This window comes from Pelecanus crispus, chromosome 11 (assembly GCF_030463565.1).
Source record: "Pelecanus crispus isolate bPelCri1 chromosome 11, bPelCri1.pri, whole genome shotgun sequence".
NCBI classification, from domain to species: domain Eukaryota; kingdom Metazoa; phylum Chordata; class Aves; order Pelecaniformes; family Pelecanidae; genus Pelecanus; species Pelecanus crispus.
In genome coordinates, this window is record NC_134653.1 from 15,423,446 (window position 1) to 15,436,479 (window position 13,034).

The 13,034-nt window shown below is 36.4% G+C and overlaps 1 protein-coding gene across 10 annotated transcripts in view; it reads right to left on the reverse strand.

Annotated features, from left to right (window-relative positions):
* The window catches only part of RBFOX1 (RNA binding fox-1 homolog 1), a 1,399,804-nt gene that overhangs the window by 75,736 nt on the left and 1,311,034 nt on the right, over positions 1 to 13,034 (reverse strand). For all 10 annotated transcript variants that reach the window (XM_075719223.1, XM_075719231.1, XM_075719228.1 and 7 more), the window contains one exon: positions 9,787 to 9,840. In XM_075719223.1, coding sequence (XP_075575338.1) covers positions 9,787 to 9,840 — 54 coding nt within the window. The remainder of the gene's footprint in view (positions 1 to 9,786; positions 9,841 to 13,034) is intronic.

Below are 13,034 nucleotides of genomic sequence, written 5' to 3' on the forward strand. Positions count from 1 at the left end.
CCTCAGCTACCTCCACAAATAAGTAAACGAATGAAAGCTCAGTATTTTGAAATTTACTCTCAATAAGTATTATGAAATTAAATTACAAAGCAAATGTATCAGGGATCCTGTCATCCAATGCCCAAAATGGGAAAAAAATGCAGAAGACAAAACAGAAAACCTTAGCTATATGTTTGGAATACAACTCAACATAATCTTAAACTGCTTTAGGATTAATTTACAATCAAGGTTTAACACACAGCAGAGTTGTTTTCCATTCCACCTAACTGTATTAACTTTACATTTCATATATTACTTTATTACTTTACATTTCAGAATAGTTTGTCTGCCTGTCGATCATAACACATGGATCTTCCTGACTTTGTTATTCTTCTAATCGGAGGAATTCATTCCTCTGCATAACTGCTATTAACTTATCTAGCATTGCAAATATCCCACCCAGTCCTGAACAAACAAGTGTTTTAGTGATGACCTTGTAGTTTGTCTTAAATTTTCCTCTGAGAGATTCTTAAGCCGTTGCTTTTTACATATATTCATAGCTGGCATTTGAATTACAGTCTCAGTTTTATTCTGTCAGACAACCACCATGCGTATTGTAGCCTAGACCTCAGATCCAGACAGTGCACACCCAGGCTGACCTCTGTTGTCAAGTAATTGGTGAGACAGTAGCAGTAGCTATAAAACAGCTGGTTTTATATCCGGCCTCTAAACTTACATCGTACACAGTCTCCAGAGATTACTCTGGACCAGGTTTAGTCTTGTCACCCAAAGCAGACAACCCCACCACACACGGTTCAAAGCTGTCCAAAAGCCAATCTGCATGACGTATCACAGTCAGTGTGCACATGGAGCCTCCAGTACATCTCCCAGTGCAGTTTCCTGCAAACAGAATCTATTTCACATGTACTTTTTTGTACAAACCTGCTCTGCAAACCCCCAAGCCAGCATGTGGCAAGTGAGGATAATTTTCAGATTTACTCAAAAACCATGCTAATGCTGCAAACTAATGTATTAACAAGAGGAGGCCAGGGAGACAGTTGTGGGGGAAAAAAAAAAAAACACCTCAGTAAAATGTTTATAATTAGACAGTTTTAGGATGCCACCATATTAATTTAATGTATTTTTAGTCCATCACTAATCAGGAAGCCATAGAACACATTGTCACTAACTACCAGAATGACGTTTGAATAAGAGAAGTCCAAGCATTATTTTTCCTCAAAAGATTTTCTTTGAGTAAAGCACAGTACTTAACTTTCTTTTTAGTCCTTTAAAAATTGATCAATTATATCCACAATAAAAAACATTTGAACAAACATACAAGAAGTTAGAAGCAACGTAATAACATAGAAAGGACAGTACAGCTCCTGCTTGATCAGAACTCTTTCTTTTTTTTTTTATTAAAGTAACACTTAAACAAGGCAAACTGCTTACTAGGTGAAATTAGGAGAAACATGGAAACATGGCCAGCAGATCAAAAGCTGTTGTTATTCCCCCAACACACAGATACTTGGTGCCAGCAAGACTGCACCTGGAATACTGCATCCAGTTTTTAAACCTACTGCCACTCCAGTTCAACTGAAACATGGTGAAACTGGAGAGGGTATGTTGGAGTGAAACCAAGATGGGCCAGGGGTCTAGAGCTCACATCCTGTGAAGAGCCGTTGAGCGAACTGAACTTGATTAGTCTGGCAAAGAGGAAGTTAAAAGGCAACCTAATAGCTTTCTCTACTTGAAGGGAAGTTACAAAGATGATGGAGCCAAAACCTCGTTGGAATTGTAACAGAAGATAATACAAAAGGTCAGTGGCGACCAACTGTAGCTTGGGAGGTTTAGGTTGGATATTTGGATAACATTTTTCACTAGGAGGGCAGTGCAGCACTGGAAAAGGTTACCCAAAGAAGATCATAAATCTCTGTCTTTGTAGAGGTATACAAATTCATGGCTCACCTGATCTAGTGCTGGTGTTAGCCCTGCTTCAAAAAGAAAGTTGGACTGCATGACTTCCAGAAGTCAGTCCCAACCCACATTTCTATGATTTTCTTTAGAAGTGTCTGGTTGAGTGTCAAAAGTCTTATTTCATGGGTGCGAAATGTCCAGGTTAGAGTATGATCACCACTGCATTCCACAAGGATTATGCTAGATCTAGGGGGGGGCTGCTCAAACATATTATACCAGCTCACTGGGGAAAAGAGAAGGACTACAGAGGAATGCTCCTTCAAACAAAAGCAGCCTTAAACTAAACAAAAGTATGTATCCCAGATGAGCAGGACTACTTGAGTAGTTGGCAACTCAGCTGAACAGACCATTTGACTACAAAACTAAATGTCAAATGGAATGTGAATACTTTAACTTGGTGGCCATTGACTGTAATGCCAGAATGTGACCTTCATGTTGCCCCTATAGTCTAAACTGTCTTGCTGTCATTTGGGTGGCATTTTGACATGTTGGATATAACCAAAAAAAATAACATTTTCAAAATGAAAAGTGAGTGCCTAATGTAAAGCACAAGAAGACAGGAAGCATGATGCTCTTCTCACATAATAATGGTCAGTGGATTTCCCTGCCGTAAGCTAACTATAACACTTTTAACACATATGGTGTTCTGTGCTAGAATAAGGTACTAAATCAAGTAAGTTGCAGTCATAATCACACTTTTAATTATGATTACACCTGGTCCTGTATTCATCCACTGACTCACAGAACATGTGTTAAAGTAGAATTCAGACTTACTCTTTCACAGGAATTCATCATTCCAAGCCTATCTCATACACATTGCTTTATCTTTGGGTCAGACATTATAAGAGGAGCAAGTTTACCTAAAGAAAACAAGAAATTTTCATAAATGCTACCCAGCAGAACTACCACTGAGGGAATTTATTACCTAGCAGTTCAAAGGGAAAAGCAAGTTTTTGAGTTAGGACCTCAGAACAAGGAAAGGCATCTTACTCCTTCGTAAAAAACATGCAAGGCATACAGGAGGAACAGAGGCTAGAGAACTTTTGCCACTCACTGGCCGTACTTCCTTCCTTACAATACCTATTTAAATAGACTTTTTCTGTTCCTATGTATTACTTAATTTCTACATGTTTTATCCACCCCAGAACAGCTAATACAACAATTCTTCACCTTGCCTCCCTGCCTCAATTTTGTGCGTTGCACCCATGCCAGCTCTATCAACCTATTGGCACTGTTTTGTCATCTCAGAGTATTCTTTGTCTACATACAGTAACTACTGATATGACTTCTAGAAAAATCTTCAGCGTCAGAGATCTGACCTAACACTGGAGAATGGTATAAGTCTGCTCATACTGCACCATAGTGGGGATGCAGCACTAAATTACACTTAAGAACTCCAAATCCATCGACTCCAAGTAGTGAGATAGGGTCAGTGTGGTTTTGCTGTGTAGTCACCTAAGACTAGTTCAAGTCAGATATCTCAGTAGTATTAACTCAGGCTGATTTGCAGAAAACTCAAGACCTACATCTCAGCAAGACTGTACCAACAAGCAAACAGATCCAAACACCTCCTTTCCCCTGTTTTGAAAAAGCTCCAACTTTCAGCAAATACGCAGTTTCTGTTTTTCCAGATTCTATTTGTGCACAAATTCACCATAATCCAGTATCAAATGATTCTTCTATAGCAGACTGGGGTCAAAACTCCCAAACTTTCACACTGAAGAAGCAGGAGCTCCCTTCTTAACCGTTCTCTATCTTCTGGTATAAAGCTCTATCTACAGTTCAAGATTTACCATGAAATAATCAAGTGTATGGAACTTCTTTAAAGATCACATAGGAACAGTATCAAAGCCTAAGAGTATACTGTGTTATTAAATATACATCCAAACAGAAGAAACATCTTTAAAAGAGTAATACTGACAGTATCTGTGATTTTCTCTTTAAAATGTGCAGACTTCGATACAATGGTAAATATAGGTCAGTTAACCTTGTTCCAGATTTAAATGTATAACCAATTAACCAAATTAATCTTTCAAAAAATAAGTCATTGGCATTATTCTTTCAGTAATCCTTGTTTAGTTTCCATGATGGTATACATTTTAATGAAAAACTTATTATAATGTAGCATAAGGCATAATTAAATCTGGAAGATTTTTTTGAGTAAATAGCTAGTACAGATGCTGAATTCCATTTTCCTACTGGCTTTATTAATCTTTCATAAACCAGTATTTCCACTATAATGGCTTGTAACAGCTCCACAGAAGTTTTAGAAATGCATTAGCTGTCATCAGTGGTGTTAATCTAACTAGGATGTCATCATTTGTATGAAGGTACTTTAACATTATGATTTTTGAAAAAACAGTTACAGCTTCGTTTTATGCTTTGAAAAGGAGCATCTATATATGACAGATGGAATATTAAACAATAATTATTTATGTTTTCTGCAGTTAGAAAATTACTTAAGCTGTTTAGCTAACAATGTTGAGAACAAGTTTATTTAGGAAAACCTGCTTAGTCAATGGCTAGGTTCAAATGTAAGTGTATGTAATCAAACTGTAAAATTAGTTAATCTATATAGTGACAGCCAGCCAATTTTCACCAAAACTATGCTTTACAGATATGGTACAGTGAACTTTTACCCTAGGATTAGAATTGCTGTGCAAGCATATAATTCAGCTTCACAAACTCCAGACACCTTCACAGAGGAATGTTTCTGGGGTATTTGCTGAGCTTATGCAAGAGTTATTTAAATTCAAAGAGAAACACTAGAAAGATGAAATGAATCCCAGGTGCTCTTACACTCCAGAAATATATGCTTTAAGACATGAACAAAAAGAATTATTGTTAGCAAACACACAGGAATCTTCTCTTCCCCTGGATACCACTTATTTAAGTGGATGTTTGTATATATAGTACTACGGTATTTCTTCACTTCTTAATTACATATAACATTATATTTCAAAGTTTTAAACAAACTTGTGAAAGAAAGTTTGTTACAAAATTTGCTTCTTGGAGGATCCTGCTAGCTTCCAAATCCACAGCATGCTAAAAAGCCCCAGGCATCTAAAACTTCTTTGTCTTCTGAGGGCATATGAAGTAGTCAAAAGCACAAACTCTTCCCCTTTCTTTCATTTTAACTGATGGGGAAATTTTTTCAAGCTACCTTGGTATGACAACTACTAACTGCCCAAGAAACTGGGTGACTACAATAGTCCTCACAGAGTTAAGACTATTTATGAAGTGAATACAACTACTCAGCTACGTAAAAAATACATAGTCGCTGAAGTAAAAGGAGAATGGGATCTCTATTACTTGTCATTGAGCTGTGCTCCATGACTTGTTCTAATGGTTCTTCTCCACTAATCTTCAGTCCTTTCTTGCTCCACTGCCAACTTAAACTTTGAAATTTTTGAAATATTGTTTAGTTATGACAGACAAGAATATTTTCTCATGTGGGTCACTGTGAATTCAACTGTTCTCTGAAAGAAGATTCACTAGATTTCCAGGTAATTTCTGTAACATCTTTTCCCCCACTTTGCATACTTGAACTGTCAAAAAGAAGCCTCCCCAACAGGTATGCACCCTAAAATACATTTTCTGCCACCTACAAGGACAAAGTCTTTTGAAATGGCCTTACTATGTCTCAAGCTATCTGCTTTAAAGGACTGACCTGTTGTAGTAATACGGGTGCAACAATATTCTACATTCCATTAAGGAGAGTGCAAGAGATTGCTCAAAAATTCATCATTCCAAAAACAAAAGAGAAAAAAAGAAAGGTCTGCAATAACTGAAAGGAACGACATGGAACTTCACTTTCAGACTGCCCGAGGCTGAAAGGAAGGCTAGGTACGACAGATAAAATATACACTATAGAAAAATAAATAAGCAGGTAAAAATGATATTGTAACAAACCACAGAAACAAAGAACGTAACAACTTACAGTAAGAAAGTACCAGAGTACTCCTAGTAAAGAAACCAAACTGTAAATCTGTATTTTGACAGCCATAGATGAGTGTATGGGGGAAGATAACAGACTCTAGCTTAACATAGCAAAATTATGGGTCACTGTGGGATGGATTTAAAATTGGATGGATATACAAATAAATGAAAAATTTGTCCCGGTTTACATGAAGACTTTGTGAGATGATTCACACAGTGTCTTTTACAAAATTCCTCATTAGGACCCACCCAAGAACTTGATAAATATTTTACTGGAAAAGATAAGCTGAAATGGAAATGATAGCTTCATTAAGCATTTCTTTCTCATAAGGAGGAAAAGCACCTTAAATAATGTCTTTATTTACTACAAGGAGACTATGTGGACATTAAGATTTTTTTTTAAAAAAATTACCTATCATTTATGATATATGAAAAAGTGGAATTCTGTGAAATGCTGAAAGTGATAAATAAAAAAATCACTGTCCTTTTGTTTTCTATGAAATGGCATTTTAGGACTTCCCAGCGGAACTGTGGGAAGGGCGGGAGGTGTGCCAGTTAGCCAGTTCACCAGCATGTCCACAGCCAGCAGCTGTTAGGTAGGCTTGCTACGCCTCGAATTACAACAGCAGTCTTCAAATTGCACTTCATGAACATGTCACTGGAAATCCATATTACTGCTATCACGTGACCTAAACGGCCATACTTCTGGAGCGTTCTAATTTACTACAGCATGAGCATTTCAAAGTCAGAAAAACAGTCTTAGAAGGGCTACTCAGGAAGGAAAATCTATAGTTTTTTGTAAATATATAGTATTTTCCAGTCCCCAAGTAATACTTTACTTACACAGTGTCTGTTGTGCATCTGCTATGTATCTTATAGTCTCCATTTTTAGCTGTCGTGTTTCCTCAATAAAGGTTTTCTTTTACAGAACTGTACACTCAGAAAAAAAGCAGAGCTATAACAATCATGTCACTGGTCCTACTGTTTACCACTGTCTTCAAGGTTTTAGGGTTGATTTACATTGCGTTCCTCCCTATTTGACTTTAATTGTCTGCTTCAAGTTGTCAAGACATAACTATATCTTAGATTTGCATTGCATTAGGGGATCTTTTCCTTTCTCTATTGATCTTGTCTTATGGAGTAATTTAACTCAATTCTAATTTTCTTTTGCATGTGGGGTGCTCTCTATCCAAGGAAGTGAGTTATGTGTATTCAAGTGGTGCATCTTATGAATCTTGTTAAGCTTTACCGCCTTATAGCCCGCACTGATGGAATATTTAATCACAGAAATGAGTTGGCAGATATGATGTACAATACGGTTAAGCCTTGCAGCGTGTGTCTTCACCGGCAATTGAGAAATGGGTGAATTTGCCATTCATCAGTGCCATCCTGACAGCTTTGTATAACCTTCTGGTTTTTTACTTATTTATGAAGATTAAAGGTACTTTAAATCAACAGTTTCTCTGCAAATGTATCATCTTTATTTCAGAAGTGGCCAAATTTTTCATCATTTATTAGGAGCTAAAGGAACTTCTTGCACTGACTATGAAAGAGTTGGTACAATTTTAACATGACAGTGTCAGAGACAATAATTAAACCAAATAACTAGAATTTTGACTGGCTTAAAAAAATCACATTTCTAATTTTGTAATCTTCAAAAGTGCAATTGTTTCTTCTCCAAGTAAGGTGGTGGCAGGGAACACAAAAGGAAAGATATGTCATAGTAGTCTATTATGGCATGCATGAACTGCATTGGTCTTTTACTGTTTCATTTTCTAATGACTTTAAGAGATCTGTAAGAGCTCTTGTTTTTAGCTAACTTGCTTAAAAGAAAGTTTAAATATCTGAGAAAAAATTATCTTTTAGTTAATATAGAAAATATGCATTTGATATGCATTTAAAAAAATCTTAAAATTGCGTGCATGTATAAACAGGAAAAAAAATCTGAAATGCATGAAGTATCTTGATAGAACTTTCTGTATAGGTGTGGTGGAGTGCATGTCATAATTCATAAAATTAAATTAATATTCTTCTAATGGTAATTAAAGATTCTCATTAAGAAGGGCAAACACCTCCCTTGTGTGGGCAATAAAAATACACTTGGGACGTTAGGAGGTTATACGAAAAAAATCAATAACCTGCCATTTTATAATTAAAAGACAAAATAAATGTTAGGTAAAAGTCCAGTAAATTAGGAAAATTACCTTCAGGAGAGATTGAAAATATTGATTTTAATTTACAAACTATGTGAACTCTTCATGCCCTACTTCATGAGACAATTATAAGTCAGATTGTTAATTCTGCATACATATTAGAAAATTGATTACTGTACTATGGGAATTTTATTATATTTGTCATTAACACAAAGTCATTTGTATAAAATGACTAATAACTCTGACTTTCTAATTTATGCAGGTTCAGGGTTGGTTCAGTAACTACTCAAACGAGATCAATGTTAAATTCCTGTTTTCAATGTAGGCATACATCAAGGAAGAAAATAAATTATGCCTACACTAAATATTGCAATTCCATGAATGCCAAGTTAGCATTTCTATTATACTGTGCCACTTTTACCCCAATTGGAACATTTTTATCTATCTTAGTAGATGGCACTTGATGTGTTATAGGCAGCTTTTTGAAAATAAATATCTGTTTGTAACAGTAGTCCTATTTAACAATTTTTATCTCTTGAAGTCCCTTGAACTAACGAAAGTTTTTCAGCTTTGTCTAGTGGAAGCTTGAATATCTCCATGAATGGAGATTCCACAGCTTCTGTAGGCAACCTCTTCCCATGCTTAGCTGCCCTCTGTGAAAAATGCCTTCTTAATATCTGTTCTTTACTTGCCGTAAAGAATGTACAATTACCTCTTTATTCTCAATTACCTAAGTGTGTGACAATGGATAAATATTTTTGGTTTTTGAAACATAGTCAGGTATTTGTATCTAGTACATACACACACCCAGACAACTGAAAAACAGATCCAAATGGAAAATTGAAAAATTCCCAGAGTTTCCCATGAAAGTCCTGGAAGACTCATGTATGATTTTGGAACTTAAGAAAGGAAGGCAACTTTATTACTTATTAGAAATGTCTGGATTTAAAGTGATTATTTCTGTCTTAGATGTAAATTATTAGCTTTCAAAAAATGGCTTTTTTTGGACTTGCTAGTGATTACCTTTATGGGCAGGATTCAAATTCCTCTGAAATCAACTGGGTTTTGGAGTACAACCATGTTTATTTTCAATACTGTTGCTAAAGCACATTTAGAAATTGTTGCTAGCTATGGCTGACTTCCAGCAGAACAAGACTGTATTTCATTAACTCCAAATTGTAACCAGGATCAGAATTCAGTCTCAGTGAAGGCTCAAGTGATAATACAGATTTAAAATAGAAAAATTTTAAGAAACTAAATATCCAAATACAAAATTTGAAGAAAAAGGTTCCCGAAAAAAATTATGAACACACATACTCTCTACCTATGCGTGTTTATGTACACGTATATACACAAAATCTCTATTTATATATAGATTTTTTGTTGTTGCTCACTAGGCTTAAATAATTCCTGGAGGAAAGTGACTGTACTGAAATATAAAATAAAATATAAATAAAATGTAAATAAAATAAAATCTCATGTAAGACTGGGATATTGCAGTACCTTTCATGTTATACTATCTACTTTCCAATAAAAAGGTATTCATATATCTTTTATATAAAGTTTAGTAAGCCCAGGTAACTTAAAATCCTGCATCACAAATCTGTAAAAGACTTGCAGATAACATGACTCAAACAAAGAAATCAAACCTCACACCAAACGCATATTCTATACTTTTGCATGTTTTAAAGAATACTAAAATAAAATATGGCATGGACAACTATAGCGTAATCCTTACCTGCATAGAATTCTGGACTATAAACTGCACCAACAACTGGATTTAATTTCCAGCCTGCAGCAAACATAAAAACATAATGGAGTTAATATTGCAATTAGTGATAATAATAATTATTATTATTTTTTAATTTTATTTTTTATAGAGGTATAGAGATAAAATGGCTTCAGAAAAAGTCACTTTAATGAAAGTTTTATAGGCATCTTAGATTACTGATCTTTAATATCAGACTCTGAAGTATGGAAATAAGTAATGAAAGAAGGCATTCTCTGGACATATAGTACTAGAGTAAATTATCGGGTGAATTACCTTGGCTGCAATGCACAGTTGCCATGGACTTATTTCCTTAAGTTATGGAATTAAGTCAGAACTAGTTCAGGTATCCCTATATCATATAGTGCCAGAGTAGATCAGTTCGTTTGCATTGCTTTAACTCTCTGGTTACAAGCCAGAGAGGCCAAAACAGTTCATTTGTTGGACATAAATATTTCTGATAAGCATGTGTTAGTGCAGGTTACAAGGCAATCACATAATCAGAGCGTTTTGATTCTACTCGGGGAAAAATGAAGGTGTAGCACTGTATAGAAATGTGTATTGTGACATGAAAGAGATTTGCGCACTGTGGGATCCCAGTCAAATGCCAGAGACTTTTTTTTCCGTTTGCACTTGTACATCAGACTGTCTGCACCGAAACAGGACAATTACAGGCAGATACCAAAAGTGACCGTACCGCCTGCATTTACAGCTGATAAAGGCTGTTAGCATATTGCTATGAAGTAGCTGGCATGTAAGAAAATGCTGCAGTCACATTCTGCAAAGCTCTCAGGTGGCACAAATGCAGCCCCTGCCTTTGCCTTAAATAATCACTGTCCTCCCACAGCTGGCATAAAGCCAAAGCACAGAACCAATAGATATTCCGTATTGTGTGTTCTGGCCAAACTCCAAGTAACTGCTGTTGTGTCCTTACACCCGATGCAGCATTTCCAGGTAAGCCTGGAATGCACAGGCTTGCTGCAGAAGCAGGGCCTGTGTTCAAAGCATATGTGATGCTAAAGACAACAATACTGAAAGAACTGAAGAGGAAGAAGGAGGAGAACAGCAGGAGAAAACACTGGCAAACACATCGTTGTTTTCAGCTATGGTAAAGTGCCAATTATTGTGGTTTGATCAGCCACACGTAGATCCACTCCCAGTTAACTCCAAACTCCACAGAACATCCCCCCATCCCCCCACCCACACTTTTTTCTTTCTTTTTTTTTTTTTTTTTTTTTTTTTTTGGTAGAGCGTTTGAACACTCATTTGAACTACTGGAACTGAAAAATTAGGGGGTTTGCAAAAGCACACTTGAATCAGAGGACTGGGAAGCACCACTTGTAAATGGGAATAAAGAAAAAAACCTGAGCCATAGCATCTTGTAAACTCAAGAACTATGGTATTTTAAACAGATCCTATAACTATGCTGCTGGAAACAAAATACAATCAAGACAGGGACAACGAAGCTTTTCAAAATCAGAGGAGCCAAGATTAGAAGAATTTAAATGCAAACTTATTGGGGCTTGTTTCTGCCTTGGCCATATCATGTAATGCAAAAGCACAGTAGAAAATCATAAAACCATAATGCATTACAAGACTGAAAAAGTGTAATACAAAAATTCAATAATAGCACAAAAGAAAACTATTCCTACCCTTTAAAAATACTGCTATCTCTATCTGATGCACAGGTACTATTTACCAGTAATTAACTGTTCAGTAACAGAGGTGAGGGGTGTTTTTGAAATGCAACTCATTAATGAATTCAAACAGTGTAAAGAGCATCATTGCATGCAATTGCTCTGCAGAAGTAATTGCAGTTGCTATATGTACCTGAAAGACAATTATGGAAGCTGAAAAATGGCCAGCAAAGAAGGGTTAAAATTACTTGCCTCCTGAAAATATCACAGTATTTTTACCTGACCCTTCAATTTTACATACTACAGGATTGTACTCAGGAATATATAACAACAACTTTTAGCCAAATTTTGTGTGATAGAAAATCATCCAAATTTTGAGACCTTCATTGAAAATAGAACTTTTCATAGCTTAGGGAATATTTACTATTTCAAATTCATTACTTCCTCAAAAGACCACTGATCAACACCCTCCAAAATGAAAGATTGGACTGAATTTCAGATCTGTCAGCTTTTGCTGTCAAAGAAGCTGACAGACACCTCTCAGCTTCTAAGTTACACTACGAGCACCACAATCTGAGAGAAAGAAAAAATCTTGGAAGACGCAGATTGCTCTTCACAGCTGAAAGCCACTCTCATCCTTCAGTTCCTTACCTCTCTCACAGTGATGGCTGTCTCATCTAACTTTTTGAAGCTTATACAAGAAATACTTCATTCATCGTGAAAATAACAGTAATTAAACTTAACTTTATCTTGTCAGCTAGCAATGTGCTGGCCCATAGCTGTGTGGGTTAATCAAGTGTGATAGGAGTTGATGTATCTGAGCAAGCATCTGCCAAGTAACCCTACTCCAGCAGCTGGAGGAGGCAAATTCTCTGCAGTGGGTGTAATTTTGTGCATTTTTCTTACTGTCACAACATTAATCTTCTCCTCAAGTTGAAGCTATAAAAGCTCAAAACTTAAAAACCAAACAAGGAAACAAACAACCCCTCTGCCTACCCCAAAACCCCATCCCGTACAGTCATCAAAAGAAATACAGGTTAAGCGTGCTAAAGGGGAAGAAATAATCGTACTGCACAGTGTAACAAGCTTTGGTAGAAAATGGGGCACAGCACAGAGGATTATTTTCACTTCATAGGCCAGACAGGCACCTGTGACGGGAGGAATACTTTGGTGGGAAAGAAGCCATGTGACACCATTTACTTTCCTCCTGTTTGCAAAGAGAAGGGAGGCAAGGGGAGTGGGAGGGAATTTAACTGTGGTAATAGTTACTAGCTGCGAACAACAGAAGGCTCAAATTCGGGACACTGCAAGTATAAACTTTAAAACATATGTATCCCTCTACTGATCTCCATTTCATGTTCCTCATTCATTGCTGTGGCTCTCTGAATCGACTTGCACGTAATTCTCTATTCCCTACAACACTTGGATGAGTATCCTGACTTGCAATATGGGCATCAGAAGAAAGCACAACTGCGAACAGGGTAGGTTGGAACATCTAAAAACATCTCCGAAATATTTTTGCCAACAAGAAGAACTCCTGACACTGAATTTATTTGCAAAGGCAGTTCTATCTCCAACGCA